Source organism: Polypterus senegalus, chromosome 13 (genome assembly GCF_016835505.1).
Source record: "Polypterus senegalus isolate Bchr_013 chromosome 13, ASM1683550v1, whole genome shotgun sequence".
Lineage (NCBI taxonomy): Eukaryota > Metazoa > Chordata > Cladistia > Polypteriformes > Polypteridae > Polypterus > Polypterus senegalus.
In genome coordinates this window covers 71,828,928-71,847,026 of record NC_053166.1, presented here as the reverse complement: position 1 = coordinate 71,847,026, position 18,099 = coordinate 71,828,928, and the positions used below count along the sequence as shown (strand labels likewise).

General features: G+C 36.0%; 1 protein-coding gene across 3 annotated transcripts in view; it reads right to left on the bottom strand.

Moving 5' to 3' along the window:
* The window catches only part of irak1 (interleukin-1 receptor-associated kinase 1), a 92,032-nt gene that overhangs the window by 16,103 nt on the left and 57,830 nt on the right, over positions 1-18,099 (bottom strand). For all 3 annotated transcript variants that reach the window (XM_039776095.1, XM_039776096.1, XM_039776094.1), the window contains exons 5-8: positions 6,428-6,610; positions 4,507-4,571; positions 3,948-4,062; positions 142-257 (exon numbers count right to left, since the gene is read on the bottom strand). In XM_039776095.1, coding sequence (XP_039632029.1) covers positions 142-257; positions 3,948-4,062; positions 4,507-4,571; positions 6,428-6,610 — 479 coding nt within the window. The remainder of the gene's footprint in view (positions 1-141; positions 258-3,947; positions 4,063-4,506; positions 4,572-6,427; positions 6,611-18,099) is intronic.

Below are 18,099 nucleotides of genomic sequence, written 5' to 3'. Positions count from 1 at the left end.
ATCTCTCGCTGTCCCTCTTAACTTACAAACACCGAAATTTTACATGTCAGTTCAAGTGCTGACCTCTCCATTGCAGATGCACTCTGGAGGAAGATAGCCATAAAAGCTTTACAAACTGCTACTGTACTTTCTTTCAATTACCTCTTGATGTCTCCATGGATGAGTTTAGGTTCTTCGGAATGCAAAAACTGAACTGCTTTAGCAGTGCCAAGAAGAATGTTTATGCGTTCTCTCCATAAGAAAGTTACAGTAGTTCCCTGAAAATAAGAATATATAATAATTTTAGTTGACAAAGCATCAATTTATTTAGCAAGCACTTTTTCCTCTAACTTGTATCTAGCGTTTGACATGTTGCAAAACAGTATTCAGTAATACTGAACCAAAATGTCAAAAACACACTGAGATGCAAAACACCTGTCTTAGTTATTCCAAGGATCACACCCACTACAGCACCATAAACATTTTTGTAATATTATTTCCTATTTCCTTTCTGCAATTACACTATGTTTATCATTTAAAAATAAATTGTAAATTTTTGGTATTTCTATAGTAACTTCTATTAAAAACTTCCATTTTTTTTTTTCTCAGCAACAGTCCTTATGTTTAGCCAAACTGCTTGGCACTGAGCATGTTCATTCTATGGTGAAGATTGCCCAAGTAAGAGCTGGATGGTTATCTGGCCTATGGTAGACAGAATTTTCATAAAGAGATTTATCTTCACTAGGATATGCAAAAGCGGGAATTTAAGTTTCTCTGTTCTTTTGCTAACTTACATTATCATAATTTCAGTTTTATAATACATTACCATTCACTAACATGAACCATTATTAGGAGTCATAAAGGAATTGACAAATCAAATTACAAAATTTCATTGGTCCATTTCATTTTTCCTCTTAACTTTGTGGTATGTCTATAACTAAATGAAAGTGTATTGTTTCAGTTAGGTTCTTTTGTTCTTTTATTATTATATTGTAAAGGTGCCTCCAAAGGGTCTATAATCTAATTAAATGTGCCATACACATGAGTTGCATGTGTCACTTTTAAAGCCAAGACATTCAGCAATGTAAATTAACACAAAGTTCTAAACTCAAAATGATAACACAGGTGATGTTATTTTTGTTGGTGCAATTTTGAACCCAGGACCACTTGAATATTATCAGCAACATTCCGAGGGAAATTTGTCAAACTGTCCACAAGAGTTATGATTTTATGAACCAAAACACTGCATATAAACAATGAGGAGTACTGTTCTAGTAATCAGAATAATTTTAATTTAAGATAGCACTCAACCAAATACAATCAAAATGATGGTATAAATTCAACAAATATTTTCCTCACAAGCCACTATAAACACCCAGGGATTGCTCCCTTACTGGCCAGTATTATGCAAGTCAGACAATGAAGCACAAAGCCTATGAAAAACTATACTGATAAATCAGGCCCTACAATTACTAGTGGCTCATTATAACTTGTATGGTTAGCAATATAGCAAAATAGAGACAGAAGGAAAATAATGACTTGGCCACTCAGTCATGCCACTGTATAAACAAAGGCAGACACCACAAGTAATACATTCTTTTCAGAATACTCCATCCATTAATAATATTTCTATCTCTCGCTTATCCTGAGTTGTTTTAGTAATGGCTATACAAGGATAGTATTTTATCTATATGGAATGGTAATGGTTATTTTACAGACACATGTAAGATACTTTGTTACATGCTGAAATGTGCATTGATTAAATTTGTAGCTATTTCCCTTTACATTAGAACATAGCCAGGGATCCCAATAATTGTTTAACATGTGTAAGGAAAAAAAAAAAAAAAATAATAATCACTCTTTAGTGATTTTCCTTAATCTCACACAGAAAAAATGAGAAATCACACCTTTAACTGAAGTTCATTCTGAGAAAAAAATTATTTCTCATCAATAAATAATTATTTTTAACAATACTACACATGCTACTATTACACTCTATTTAATACTTTGTTCTGGATGTAGTTTTGAAGACCCCAAGATAGTACTTTTGTTCTGTATTTCTACAACAATGATTTTTGGCTTGTTTTTACCTACCAAGTGTATGTGTGTACTGTATAATATTAACAAAAAGAGCAGCTTACTACTGAAAACGGTAAATATACGAGTGAGTGGGGATCGAACCGGGGACTCTTGATTACACTTGGTTTGCGTCTATACTTGCGCTGTTACTTGGAGTCAGATCGGGGTTCGGGTTTAAAGCGTGTGAGCTTATTCAGTGCAGCAGGTCTTTTTTTTCTTCCAGTACATGTGCCTTCCTTGTTTATTTATATATCTAGTGACTTCTCTGCCTTTCTGTCTCTCTATTACACAGTGCTCTGTCTGTCTTGTGTGTTATGATTCTTAAAAATAACAGTTATAAGGACACTTGTTCATGTTAATTGCAGTCTCAATTGTTAAAAAATATTTTAAAAGGAGCATCCCACATGAAAATATAACGATCTCATTAACTGACAGAACATACCAGTCTATAAATTTTATGTCCGTTTGAGGTTAAAAAGAAAATACATTAAATCATATATCAATTGACACACACTGCACACAGGCAAGCGGGTAGTGAGTGGAAATAAAGACGCTGGACAGATTGTATACAAAAGGCAAAAATAGCGACCACTTGAGAACAGTATTAGCTATAATGAATGAAAGCATGAATTAATCAACAGAAATAACTGCGATTGACATTTTAAACTTAACGATTTACTTTAAGAAAAAAAAAAAGAAAAATGCCCCAGCACGCAGAAAGCAGACGCTTGCAGGCAGGCAGGAAGAGCGGCCATGGTTAAAAAAAGCAAAGTAACACTTTCTACCCGAACTCGGGTCTTTGAGGCACGGTAAGCCTGCTGCGCTCTGAGGCAAATCTTAGCGTGCTACACCACGGAAGCGGTTGTGTTGTTCTTGAACCTATTGTTAAAGTGTTTATTTGATCTTTGGAAATCAGGCTTCACACATTCTATAGTTTATGCCTACATTTTGTAACATTCATTACTAAAATATGAAAAGGTTTCTGTTTTAACAATGTGTTTACACAGATTACCGTAGAAACGGAACACACATGAAATGCGTGTGTTCCAAATAACAATCTATTATTTCCACTCTAAAACTTCAGCAGTTTACTCACTCCCAGATAATCAAACAAGGCATGAGGTGGGAAAACTTAGTGAACGTTCTGCGACGGTGGGGATGGAATAGCCGGCTGCTTGCTGCTTGTCTTAATTGGCATATTTAGAAGAGAAAAGACGGTGACGGAGAGGTGATAACGGTTTTAAGGTGGGCCGGATCTACGAGTTTTTTCATAGACTGGTGATTCTAGTGTTAAAGATTTTAGACAGTCTAACTTTTGAAATTTTTAAAAAGTTAGATATAAATGGGAAAAATGCTTCAGTTTTGTTTATCAGAATTTCCAGGTAGGCAGTAATTGTGGCACATGTGTTTCGTTAAAACTAATTATTTCTTGATGAAGTACTCTGAGAAAAAAATAATTCCTCAGTTAAAGGTTGAATTTCTCTTTTTTTCAAGTGTGAGATTAAACTAATTCACGAAAAGGGGATTTTTTTACAAAGCCTTTTTATTCAGCTTTACCAGGGGTGCCAATAAATTGTCTTTGGGGAAAAACAAGATATTAACCATGTCATAAAAAAGTATGCCAAAGTTACATTAAGAAAATAACTTACTCAAGTTCAACTTTGTGCAAATTAGCAGGATAATAACAACAACAAAAAAAAATATTACATATGTTTGCACGATAGAAATAATTGTATTGTTCTGTCGACTACAGTAAAATGTTTCTCCAAGAGGAGAAAGAAACAATATGGATTTATTCTGTTGTGTTCAGATAGGGGCAACAATAGTGTTAGCGGGCTAACCCTGAAAAAAGTTCCCAAAAAAAATCAATAAATAATTTACATACATACCTTTTCATGCAAGCACTTTTCCAAAGAACCTCCGGGCATATACAAGTAAATCAAACAGTAGATGTTGTTTTCTATTGAGTATCCAGCTAATTCCACAACATTGGGGTGACGGTACCTACATGTAGAAGGTATAAATAAATGCTTTATACTCGCATCTCTTTGGTTATTACTATTCCACCTGATGCCACTGCATCAATTAAGTACAAAAAATGCTAAACAGAAAAATGAAAGAAAAAAAAAGCTGAAAAAAACCTGCTACACCATACATTTTTGGAATAAAAACTTTATTCAATTATCCATTCATCCATTTTCTTCAAAAGCTGTGGCATAGGGAACCAAAGCTAGTACTGTTAGCACTGGACAAAAACAATACCCAAACATGTATTGGACATGCACTCATACACAAGGCCACAATCCCAATTGATCTCATACAAGACCAACTGCTGGACCACTGGCAGAAAGTACAAATCTATTTTAAATTTATGTCTGTGCACTGCCATACTAAGCATATAATAAATAATGATAAATTGTATTTATATATCTTAATGAAATATCTTACTTATTTAGCTTCTCCATCTCAGTTTTAAAGCTTTCTTTGACTGTATTCCAATCTAGATCAGACTCCTAGAGAAAAAAAAAACCACATCAGTACTAGGTAAGAAAAAGGTGAATTGGTAATTATATCAAAACCAGCCAAATAAATATGAATACAATTTAAACTAATACTAATAATCGATTATTGTATGTGATCATGCTACAGAAAAGTAAAGGGATTGTTCACAAAAAAACATCCCCAATGTCAATATATGTGATTTGTCTTGAAATGAAAAATATGTTATTGATCAGTAAAAATATTGCATTAACTGAAAGTTTCATTCTTATGGTGCTCATTTCAGTCATCTGCATTAATAAAAGTGGGGTCTGCTCACTCTGTCTCTTTATTTCCACAGAAAGCCATCCATGGAGCCTGACTCGAGAAATGTAATTCAATTATTACAGTAATCAGAAATCTGGGTCATCTTATTCAGCACAATTTCAAAAGGATAAATCATCTAAAGCAAACTGTACTTTTTGGCAGCAATCAGACTCCGAGCTTGTCAGAACCAGAGATCATCTGTCAGTCTTGTATTACTGCAGTAGTATAGCTCCTGAACATTATGAAATGACCAGCTTGTTAAACATTGACAATTAAAGTGAACTACAATTGCCTATGTCTTTTCAACATCACTGTGAAAGCACATGAAAATAAAAAACACTTGCCTAGTAGTGGAAAACCTGTGATCTAACAATATAAAATAACGATATGTTAATTTTAGTGAAATTATTTTTGGTCCGGGTGACATGCTAGGGGTGATTTTTTCCACTCCAACTCTTAACTGGAAGTCAATGTTTATTGTTAACTGAAATTATCGTTTAATTAGTTTGCTTCAGCTCTCTAAAGACCATAGCAGAAATTACGTATTATACATTATTATGTATTATTTTGTTGCAAATACTTTTAAATAATATGAAGCAATTTAGTCTGTTTGGTGTTATTTTAATTCACTTGTGTGTTGCAGTCTTATTAAAAAAAAAAAAAACACACACACATTTTCAGAAATATCTGCTTGAATTAAAATACTAAAAAACAGGAAGGTAAAAATGTTACAAATGAAAGATTAAACATTGTGTCGATTTCCCCATAAAAAGCTATAATATAAACCTGCATGTATTTCAGATGCAGAAAAATGAAAGCAGAAATTAAGTAGTTTGATGTCTTTGTTCTGATGCATTGCATTATCAACATGAATAGCTTTATAAGTAAAAATGTATTAACAGGAAAACCAGAAAGTACAATGGATCCCATCCTATACAAGGTACAAACATTCTATTTTATATAACCTACTTGTCATGTACAAGCTCAGAGTGCTGAACATGTTAAGAAGCATGACACAGCTAAAACATAATAACACATTTTGTAAAAACAACAAAAATACTATGAACTATACTTTAAAATACAGTACATTTAAATATAATAGCAAATGAATGGCAAAATCATAAAAGAACAGAAAGACTTTTGTGATGTCAATTACTACATTGCAGCCCTGATGCAATTACTACATTTTATGTGATATCTTTTGTAACTACAGTATTTAGAAATGCTCTCACCACTGAAAGAAACAGGAGTAAACTTTGCAAATTTATCAACACTGTTGATCATGATAACTGTTGAACGCACAGCATACAGGTGGGTCAGAGAATCATAACCTGTAATCTGTGACCATTTAGGCTCATTTTAAATTTGTTTTCAAAGACTCAGGAACTTAACACCTAATGTAATTAACAACTGAGGATACCAATACAACTTGATTGATTAAATTTTTAACTCTGTTGTGGGCTTAAAGGAAGTCCAAAGGAACAAAACATAAAATACAACACTATTAGGAACAGCAATCTGAATGTTACTAGTATCCTTGTATTAGCATGGTAATATTACTAACCTCTTTCAACTTCTTGACAGCATAGTCAGTGTCTCTCATGTTGGCTTTGTACACATCACCAAATCCTCCCTCCCCGATTTTATACTTCCCTGAAAAATTCTCTGTTGAACGCATGATTTCTCCAAGTGGCCAGAAAATAACATTCTGGGAAAGATTAAGGATAATCTTGAAGGAGTCCGAAATCTACAAAAGAGATAAATGGGGGGTGGGGGAGGGTGTGTGATAAATGCAATTATTAACATTTCTTTAAAGAGTAATCCCAAATTTAACCTTCATTTTATGCAACACATTTACATTCTGAATTTAGAAGCTCAACCCACACAGAATTTCATAATCCATACCATGGGCATGAGAATATCCTAAAAGCACTAAAAACAATATCAAATAGCACAGGTTATTTACATAACCCCTCATAATTTAAGGATAATAATTAAATTAGCTTGAATTAACACACAGAGGACATGAAAGTAATTTACTGGTCACTGAACATGAACGTAAGACAGCAGTACTAGACACAGTCCCCTGAGTCCACCTGTAAATTCTGAAGTCAAATCTAGTAATCTTGCTTCTTTATAAAGTAACATGAATCTAATCATGGACTACAGTACAGTCATGAAAGGTTTAGCATTATGTAAAAAAAAATGTTTAATGTAGGAAATTTAGCCATTCTAAAAATCTATTCCTACTAAGTTTGATGAAATATATTCAATATATATTCATTTTTCTTGACATTGTACACAGAATATGAACATGATTTCAGTTATGTTTTTCTGTTCTGCCATAACACAGAAAACAGATCTAGTAAACAAAAGTATCAATTTGTACTACTATTCATTGTTGAAAATATGCAACAAACAACTGAAAAGTTGAATTGTGTATAATTTTACCATTTTTATAAATGAGATCCACTATCTCATTAATAAAATCCCCTAAAATGACAATACTGTGCAAGTAACCTCTATACCTAAATGCAGAGATGGTGCTCTCTAAACCACTGTGTGCACTGGATGTTACATATTGCAGTCTAGATATTGTGATCACCCAATACTTGATGAGTCAATTTTTTTGTTTTTTTTTTGGTAACACTGTTGAAAACTACAGGCAGATTCATATCCATCACACAGTACTAAAAGGGAGGCATTTGACTGTCCCCAGCTTTATTCTGCAACATGGCAATGTCACCAAACACATGACCACCATCATAAAAAATCCTGCAACAGATTGTATACCTTCAACATAACACTTATTTCAACATCACTGAGCCACTTTGGGATTACTTGCAGAGTCAAAAGACAGAAAAAAGTCCAAAGACTGCAGTGGAACAGTTGTATGGGTGGTTGTTCAGTCCTTTTGGAGAATGTACAAGTACGAGACTTTCAGAAAACACATGCAAGTGAATTTAAAAGAATTGGTGCTTTTTTTCCCCTGATTATTGCACTTTCTAGGAACTTTAATGATTAATAAAAACTGTTCATGGCAAAAAGAAAAGTACCAAAGATCTGGGTCATAATTAATGTAGGGAGAAGTGTCTCCTGGAAGATGTTGCATAGCCCCGGAAGCATTCCCGGAACCAGCATTAAAGGAAGCCTGCTGCCACACACGGATGAGTCAGAGGGCAACACTCAGCTGGAGGGAAGAAGGAGAAAGAATTGTGTGATTTGTGCTAGATTTATTGTATTCTTGTTGAATATTACTGGGAGAAGCTCTGTGAAGGTGCATTAAGGAATAAATAGTCTTTGTTTTATTCCAATAACGTGCAACGTATTGCTGGGTCTATGGTTTGGCTCTCTGTTGCCCCCTTGTGGTTACAATATTTTATAAATAATATACATATATATAAAAACACACACACACACACACACACACACACACACACACACACACATGCAGTATACACCACCACTGGTCACAGGTTTTAGCACCTCAGTTTTTCCAGTTTTTCTTCAAATGTAATCAGTTGAAATGCAATGAATGACCTAAAATGTTGAAAAGGTAAGCGGTAAACTGCCAGAGGATTACATTTAAAGTTTAGGTTAGCAAAAACTAAAAACAAAAATATCAGAATATTACAGATGTTCCCTCTTTAGGGAGTAACTAACAGGTTACAACCTACAGATGTTCTGCAGAAATTAAAGTAAATTAAGTCTTGCAAGCTAAAGCAAAAAATTTGCACAGGAGTCCAAAATTCTGTTGATTGCTTAAACAACCTCCGTCTGTCTTAAAGCAGAGTTGGAAAAGACTGTTACTACAAGATCTACATGCTAGAAGGTTGTAGATTCCAGCAATAATGGCAAGAAAATGGCAAACTAACAAATAAAATGACACAGGGACAGAGCAGTATAGGGTGTCAGTGAATACAGGGTCCTACACAATCCAAAGGCATTTGGAAACTAGAAGAAACTCCAAAAGGAAGAGATCTGGCAGACCCAAAGTCACAATCCAAACAGAAGACAAGTTTCTAAGGGTCACAAACTTATGTAATAGGCGTTTCACAGCACAACAGCTTCAAGCATAGTTTAATAGTGGTCAAAAAATGCAAGTCTAAGTTTCTACTGTGAAGAGAAGACTTTGCTCCGCAAGTTTCAAAGGGTGACTAGCAGCAAGAAAACCATTCCTTAAAGGACAAAATAAGAAAGTGAAGCTTGCCTGGGGCATGAAATACTGGCAGTGGACTACTGCAGACTGGAAGAAAGTCTTATGGCCTCATGAATCAAAATTTGAAATCTTTGTACGCTGTTGAATTGGTGAAAGGATGGCTCCTCAGTGTGTGACACCAACGGTCAAACATGGAGGAAGAAGTGTGATGATCTGAGGTCCCTTTGCTGGAGGCAGTTGGTGACATGCACATAGTGACTGGAATTCTGAATCAAATGGGTTACCAAAGCATTTTTCAACACCATGCAATACCGTCTGTGTCTAGGGGGTTTATCCTACAGCAAGACAATGATCCAAAACATACCTCCACTCTAAGTCAGAATTATGTTAAAAGAAAAGAACAAGAAGGAACACTTCAAAAACATGGAATAGCCAGGACAGTCTCAGGACTTAAACCCAATTGATTTAGTTTGGAATGAATTGTACAAAAGTGCAAAATATTTTCAAGAATATCTGCAACAGTGTTGGGAAGATCCTTCTGACCAATATTCGATTTCCCTTATAGAAGGAATGACACATGTGTTTGGCTGTTACATCAGCAAAAAGTGGCTAACCTGATGAATCAAAAATTGCAATAACATTATGTACACTTAATGAGTCCTTGACTTATTTTTTTCATTTGCCATTGTTTATTTGTTCTATGCATTGATTTCATGAAACATTAAGACATTAAACTGTGTGTATTTCCGTAAAAACTGAGGTGTTCTAAACCTTTTGACCAGTAGTGTATACACTATACAGTCTTATCACACAACATAACTTTGGTCTTAGAGTTATAATTTAGCTTATCTTGATGTGTCCCAGTGCTGATGCCTTAATTTGAAAATTATACTTAAACAATTCATGCTCATCCTTACTTTGCCTCTCCTCTTCAACAGTGCTATCCAACTAATTTGGCACATATTTTTGGGGTATGGAACGAAACTGGACTACTACGAGGACTCACATGGACAAGTGGAAATTGCAATAACCTTAACTTTTCCCCACAGCTTATAACGTATGTATTTTAAACATTCTTCTAAAGACAGAAAAATCAACAATTGCAAGCGGTTTTGGAAAAATATTTTTACTTTTTACCAAATATTGTATCCAATAAATATTCCTTTGCCATTTTTAAAAAAAATTCTTGCTTTTTGGGCTATATTTTGCATTTTTTACCTCCTCTAATAATCACCCATAATGTCCTGCCACTAAGGATTATACAGTACTGCTGGTAAGATCTCAAATGCGGCCTTCAGAATAACATGTTGTGGTATTGTTCAATTTGTGCACCACATCCAATTTAAATGCACATTATTAAAGATAATATCCATTCAAAAGAATATAAACTCATTGTTTAATTATTACTTTATTATTTTTAACAAAAGGTTAAACAGTAAAAAACAGTGCAAGTTAAACAAGCGAAAAGAAAATCTGTTGCTGTTTACACACCTCCCACAAGTGTGAGCACCCTAGCTTTAATTGTTCTTTTTTTTTTTTTTAATAAGTAAATTAAGCAAACTGTGAAATAAAGTAAGGGAATAGAAAATCAAAATGCTTCTTTAATAATAAAATATGCGATGACATAGGAACATGCAGAGAAATAGAGCAGTTGTGTTCAATGTGCAGGGCATGTAATTGTTTACATGCTCCATTTTTAAATAAAAAAATCTTTCTAATGGAAATATGTAGAGACAGACATAAAATGCTGCACAGCTATTAGCATGAGTGGTAAAACTGAAAAAAAATCATGCTTAATGGAATAAAGAATAAAATACAGGGCACACAGTCATTAATGCACAAAGCTTATTTAGACAAGATGGAAAATCCCAGGACACCCCAAAAACCTGTTGGAAGGAAAAAAAGTGTTGGTCAACAGTTCCATTGACATTAGAGAACGTGAATGATTCCTCCTGGAATCAACTATCAAATAGAATTTCCACTGTACTCCCTCAGGATAGGCTCTCCCAGGAAGGCTAAGGAGTGTGATCGCTGCGTTATTAGAACACATTGTTTAATGCAACACTGAAGAGGCACAGTAGTCAAAATTGCCTCTTAAGATGCAGGCATTTTTGAGCATTTCCAGCCTGAAGTCATCCATCCCTGTGACCCTGCGATTACAGAACTCTACCTCAGCTACAGACATTAACTTAATCCTGATTCTGGAACTGTCTCCTCCAAAGGGGGTGTATCCAACGGGTCTAGGAGCTCCTAAAAGTACTCCTTCAAATGTTCAAGGTTATCTCCAGTCAAGGTCAATGTTTTCTACCGTTGCAGAGAACAATTGGCACTTCCGAGTCATTGATTGGCTTACCTAAACTCTTTGAGGACATGTCTATAGCTTAATCAATCTCCATACATTTATGGACTTTAACTCTGTCCATCTTCTGCTTTTTTTTTGCCTGTTGGTAGTCATCTGCTAAACCTGGACACTGCCTAGCTAATACTGCACCAAAGCCCCCTTACTTTACATTGACAGCTTCCATTACCACTTGTGTCTACCAACCATTCTTAGTTTGTCTCAAAAAGACAACCACAAATATCCCTTCGGACGCAGTTACCCGCCACTACCTTCACTATTCATGTCTTGAAGCAGTCCGTTTGTTACTGATGTCTGCGGACATTTAAAAGACGAGTTGAACGTAGCTTAGACAGGACATCTGGTAGCTGTTCCTAGCAAACCTTTACTGTTCACCTGTATTTTCCAGGTCTGTACGGAAAGAGCTCCATCTGCCTGAGCAAGTGTTGTGATGTGAGATTTTGCATATAACTTGATAAATGTTTTGTATGTCTTTATTTATAATTTAGGCAAACCAATTTTTTTTTTAGAGGTATACACGTTTGACCTCAACCCCCTTTTACGACTGTCTCTTTGTAATCAAGGAAGCCAGGATGTTTAACATATGGTTTTGGGGCAGGAGATAAGATGAACTATTCCACCCAATGGTCTGAGATATGGCTGTCTGGATTGGCTGGAGGGTTTGGACAGAAATCCTATAAATTTGCTTACTCAACCACATTCTCTCTCTCTCTAACCAACATATGATGAAGAAGCATCTCTCTTGCTAACCTGTGATGATGAAGACAACACAATAAAGAGCACAGCTCAGCAGCCATATTGAACAGACATGTGGCTGAAAGCTGAGCACCAACGATGCTTTAACTAGAGACATTTTAAGTAACTACAAGTCTGTGTGCCATCTGAATTACACATCACCATTTTATCAGGCTGTATGGTTGCCAATATTCAAATGTACTTTGCATTTTGTTATTATTTATGAATATTATCAGTAATACATTATTTTATGTGTAACTTAACTGCTGCTTGTCTTTTTACTACATCTAATTGCCCGAGGTTATAGATATAGCAGGGAAGGTGGGGTTAAGTTATAAACAATAATACCTTATAAACAGTGGTTAAGTCTGTGAGATTAGGCATTCTAAGGCTATATATTAATAATACAATAGGGGAAAGTAGAGCAATATATATATATTACTCTACCAAGATAAAACAGCAAGTTATCACCAAATGGGGATCAGCTGACTGCTCAGAACCTCTTTTTATTAGAGAGTCCAGAACATATGGCTTCAGATCAGATGACATAACTATAAAGAGGATTACTAACTTTTGGCCCAGGTTACTCGAATACTCGATAACCATATGAGCATCCTTACGTTATATGATTGTAGCTCCACACAGGTATTTCACAGTGAGCCTGACCGGGTCTACTGGTTCATCTAGCTACCAGGAGGAAGGGTGAAGCAAATCCGAGGCTTCAAGGTATACCTGTTCTTTTTGAAGTTCTCTATCAATTAATCCGGCCTATTACCAGGTGCCTCATCCTAAACCATTTTGCCATCAATAAACCAACCAAGAACACATTGTCGAGACAAGAAATTGCCAAGCTGTGAGAGACAGTCCATGGTGTTAGGCAGTTTTAAACAAATAATTGTGTGTGGGGCCCTAATTGTGTGTGTGTAGGCATGCATCACTCTGTAAGTAATTGGGATATTGGGCCAACGGCTCCACATACACGTGCAGTGTGGGCGGATCAACTGGGCGCCTCAATTGTGCCTTGGAGGAAGTGGCATGTCACATCTGAACCCTATTCGAGAGGATGGTTGAAAAGAAGCCTCCATGGAAGGAGAGGGGGGAAAATAAAATAGATTGGCCAGTGGTAGAGAAAGGCAAGGAAGAGAGACAGGTTAAATGAAGAGAAAAAGAGAGAGACAGAGATGGGGAGAGAAAGACACAGTGAACAGGAGCACCCATGCAGCAAAGAGTGAGAGGCAGTTGGTCAGCAGTCAACCTCAGGGATGCAGGAGCCTGAAGCTGAAGAAAGTGTGCTGCTACCTAGAGATTGCGGAGGAGTAGGAGCAGCCAGACATGCAGCATTTCTCAAAGACATTGAGGGATAGGCAGCAGGAGACATATGCCGTGGAACTGCCAAAGGCCTAGCAATGGGACATGAGTCACGATGTGATGGTAGACTGTACCTGTCAGTGGGCGTCTCCTCCTTCTGCGAGGTCTGAATATGATAAGCACGGGAGGTGCCAGGTTTTAAAGGGCAACCTTGGGATTCATAGTTTTGTGGCCTGTCTCTCTGGATTTTAACCTCATTGTTTTTAAAAGAATATAATTTATTGAGCTTTAAATCTTCACCCTCACTGTTTTTATGGATTTATTTATTGAAGAACATTTGTAACACTGCACTATTTTGAACACCGTTTTGATTTTTGGAATGGTTCTAAATAAAAGCACTGACTTGTACACCTATCCTTTGCTGTTTGTGTGTGTCCTCACTTGCTGGGCTCAGCCTTGGTTACATTATCAACGATTATGGGTTGAAGAGGCTTCCAAAGGCAAGTGGAAGCATCAAGCCAACCCGCACTGTTACACAAGGATCATTGCATTACATAAACTCCATCAAAATAACACCAAGTACATAATCTTAGGAAGAGTGCAAGCCTCTACTATGCAAGACCTTCAATTTAAAAGATATGTGCTATTTACTGTATCTGGGAGTCCCAAACAATGAAAGGTTGCATTAGTCCCTAGCTTGCTAGATGCCAACAGGATTCTTTGACAATTCCTGAACTACAGCTGCAGGAGTCTGACTTTATAGTTTATGTAAAGGCCCAGTGTTCAATTGAGTCAGGTACAACCCAGAAGTGATTCCTGAATAACATGCACAGGAAGGACATCCCTATACACACTAGATGGAGCTTGGAATGAGCAAAGACAAATGTTTACGTGACAGGTTTAAAAGGTAAAAGACTATAACCTTTGTGCTAATTTGGATTTCTGTTTCAGCCACCTATACAACTGGTCTGCCAGATAAGACATTGTCACAATAAGGCCCTAAGGCCATTGCTTTCATTTCATTATTTCCTCCTTAGATTCATTCCTTCTGTCTGATCCACCAATATAATTTTAGCTCTATAATATATACACTTTTGTGTTTCTTGGGTATGGTCACAACAGCTAATGAAAAACACATTTTTAAAAATTTCATCTTAGCTTGTATCTAACAATTATATAGAAAATCTCTTCCACATTTAAAAGAAACTTGTTAAAAAAAAAAGGAAGGGAAACTATGCAGCCGATAATAGCAGGACTTGAGTCTATCTGATGTCTAATTTACTTTTTAAAATCATGAAAGTTCTAAAGAAGTAGAATTTTCTACTTTAAAAATGACATGATATGTAAAAAATATATTACACAATAAAAAACAACTCACACTATTTCTATTGTTCAGAGTGGCTGCAGAGCACTGTGTAGATTGTCATCACCTGCATAGTAAACACAGAAATTGCTCTTTTAGATACAATAACTATATTTTTATTTATTTATCTGATGCCTTCAGCCAAGACAACTTACAGCTTTCATCCACTCATTTTGAAAAACTCACTTTGCAGTACTCAATCAGAGAGCTTGAGCCTATTCCAGCATTAGTTGAGTAAAAGGTAGCAACCAGTTACTCAGAAGGCACATAAATTTACAAGTGTAACGAAGTAAACAGCTAATCAGATTTCTCTATTATTTAACTGAAGATTTGCTGAAACTTGTGAAAAAGGCCAAAAAGTTCTATCTTGGAGTTTGCTAAAAGACACCTGATGGACTCTGAGATGGTGAGAAATAAGCTTCTCTGGTCTGATGAGACCAAGATAGAACTTTTTGGCCTTAATTCTAAGCGGTATGTGTGGAGACAACCAGGCACTGCTCACCACTTGTCCAATACAGTCCTCACAGTGAAGCATGGCGGTGGCAGCATGATGCTGTGGGGGTGTTTTTAAGCTGCAGGGACAGGACGACTGGTTGCAATCGAGGGAAAGATGAATGTGGCCAAGTACAGGGATATCCTGGACAAAAACCTTCTCCAGAGTGCTAAGGACCTCAGACTGGGCCGAAGGTTTACCTTCCAACAAGACAATGACCCTAAGCACACAGCTAAAATAATGGAGTGGCTTCACAACAACTATGTGACTGTTCTTGAATGGCCCAGCCAGAGCCCTGACTTAAACCCAATTGAGCATCTCTGGAGTGACCTAAAAATGGCTGTCCACCAACGTTTACCATCCAACCTGACAGAACTGGAGAGGATCTGCAAGGAGGAATGGCAGAGGATCCCCAAATCCAGGTGTGAAAAACTTGTTGCATCTTTCCCAAGAAGACACATGGCTGTATTAGCTCAAAAAGGTGCTTCTACTAAATACTGAGCAAAGGGTCTGAATACTTAGGACCATGTGATATTTCAGTTTTTCTTTTTTAATAAATCTGCAACAATTTCAAAAATTCTTTTTTTCGTCTGTCAATATGGGGTGCCGTGTGTACATTAATGAGGAAAAAAAATAATTTAAATGATTTTAGCAAATGGCTGCAATATAACAAAGAGTAAAACATTGAAGGGGGTCTGAATACTTTCCGTACCCACTGTATATGCTTAAGTTCACCTTGTGATGAGCTGATGCTCCATCCAAGGATTTTGTTTCTGTCTCGTGCTCAATGCTTGCTGGAATGGAGAGCATCTACTGGATTGATGGATGTAATCATTAAACATCCTTTTCAGGGATATCCTGTCCTCGGAATTTAATGGACGTTTCAGGCAATTGACATCATAGTGAAGCCAAACGTTTTCACACCGTGATGATATCTCACACTGCCACCTGGTGGAATCTTCCAGATTTACTGTATGTAATCTACGCAAGCAAATATAAACAGTACAACGCTTGCGTAGCAGTAATGTGCACTGGACCACATATCGCATCATGTGAAGTATAAACTCAGCCTTAGTCTTTCTCCAATTACAAGTGCTTTGGAGAAGCAAAGACCAGTGCTGCAATATGTAATCTGTAAAATTGTTAATTGTGTTGTTGATATGTGTGTATTATACTTGTGCCCAGCTGCTTAGGGTTTAAAAATGTATTAGCACATTGACTTGATAACAATGGTTCATCTCAATTTGATTATCTTTTTAATATACACTATACAGAAAATAGCACAATGCCTTGTGACTTAGTGAAATTGTCATCAAAGACCCTAGATAACCTCTTTGGGTGTCAAGAAAATCCCTCTAGCAATTCTTCTGTAATTGCTGCATACTTTTTAAAATTGTTATATTGGCATTTTTCATTAAAATTGTACCTTTTAAAATGTATGATAAAGGTTTACTAGTTATGAAATAAAGTATATACCAATCAAAAGTTTTGATCTATTTTTGCTTACTGGAGCTTGGCCTAGTAACTCTAGATGGTTAAACCATCTTACACAAATCAAGAAATTTTGTTGAGGAAGTGAATCTTGAATGATTTTTAAAAAGAAACTTAAATGTGTTTTCTTTTTTAAAAAAAAAAAAAACAAAAAAAAAAACACATTTTCTTTTTACCTCCACTGGGGTGTTAACAGTAGATAGGAAAACAGAATGTTGCACAAATGCATTAACCACCAATATTGCTTTTTAGTCATTTTTATTTAATGCTGAAATTAGAAACCTTTAGTCTGACCTAGTTCTAAATTAGGTTATATTGGTATTCAAATAGATGTGGAAGATGTCCTTGCAAAATATTTTAAATTTTTTGTTTAACTCTAAATAATTATCACAATTTCTGATTAACACTTAGTTGCATTTGATCTGTAGCAGTAGTTTCCTATTAAACAAGAACAAATGAAATTTAAATTGAAACAGTACATCAGAGGACCTCCAACCTTATTTAACTTATTTTGAGCACGCACATATCAGCCAACATGACATGTGGTTACTTTGGCGGGTAAAGGGAGAAAGAAAGAAAAAAAAAAAAGCTTTGGATATAACAGAGCTTTTCAAAAATAAGTGTTACAAATGAGTTCAAATGAGTTTAAAAAAAAAAAAACCCACATGGGAGAACACAATGCATTATGATGATCATTGAAGCAGAGCTGAAATGATATTTTGTACTATTTACTTATAAATAACGCAGAAATATGTAGGCATTTTCTTAAATGTATTATGGTTTGGTGCAGTGCAGTGGTAGCGCTGTTGTTTTGCAGCAAGCAGGTCAGGGTTCATGTCGCAGGTCCTCCCTGTGTGGAGTTTGCAAGTTCTTCCCATGGGTCTCCTCCAGGTGCTCCAGTTTCCTCCCACAGTCCAATGACATGCAGGTTAGGTGAACTGGCAATTCTATTTTGGCCCTAATGTGTGCTTGGTGTATGTGCCCTGTGATGGACTGGTACCCTGTAAAGCAGGGGTGTCAAACTCCAGGTCTGGAGGGCCACTACAGCTACAGGTTTTCATTCTAACCCTTTTCCTAATCAGTGACCAGTTTTTACTGCTAATTAACTTTTTTCCACTTCATTTTAATATCACCTGTTAGAAGGATTCAGCCCTCTGAATTGATTATTTTCTTCATTAAATGACAGCAAAACAAAAATGAAATGTGAAATAAGCCAATAGATGGCCAGCTAAACTGGGGCTTCAAACTCCAACCAATTTCACTCCAAACAGTTTCTTAATGAGAAGCCGATTCTTGCTGTTAATTAAACCCATTATTTAATTCCATGG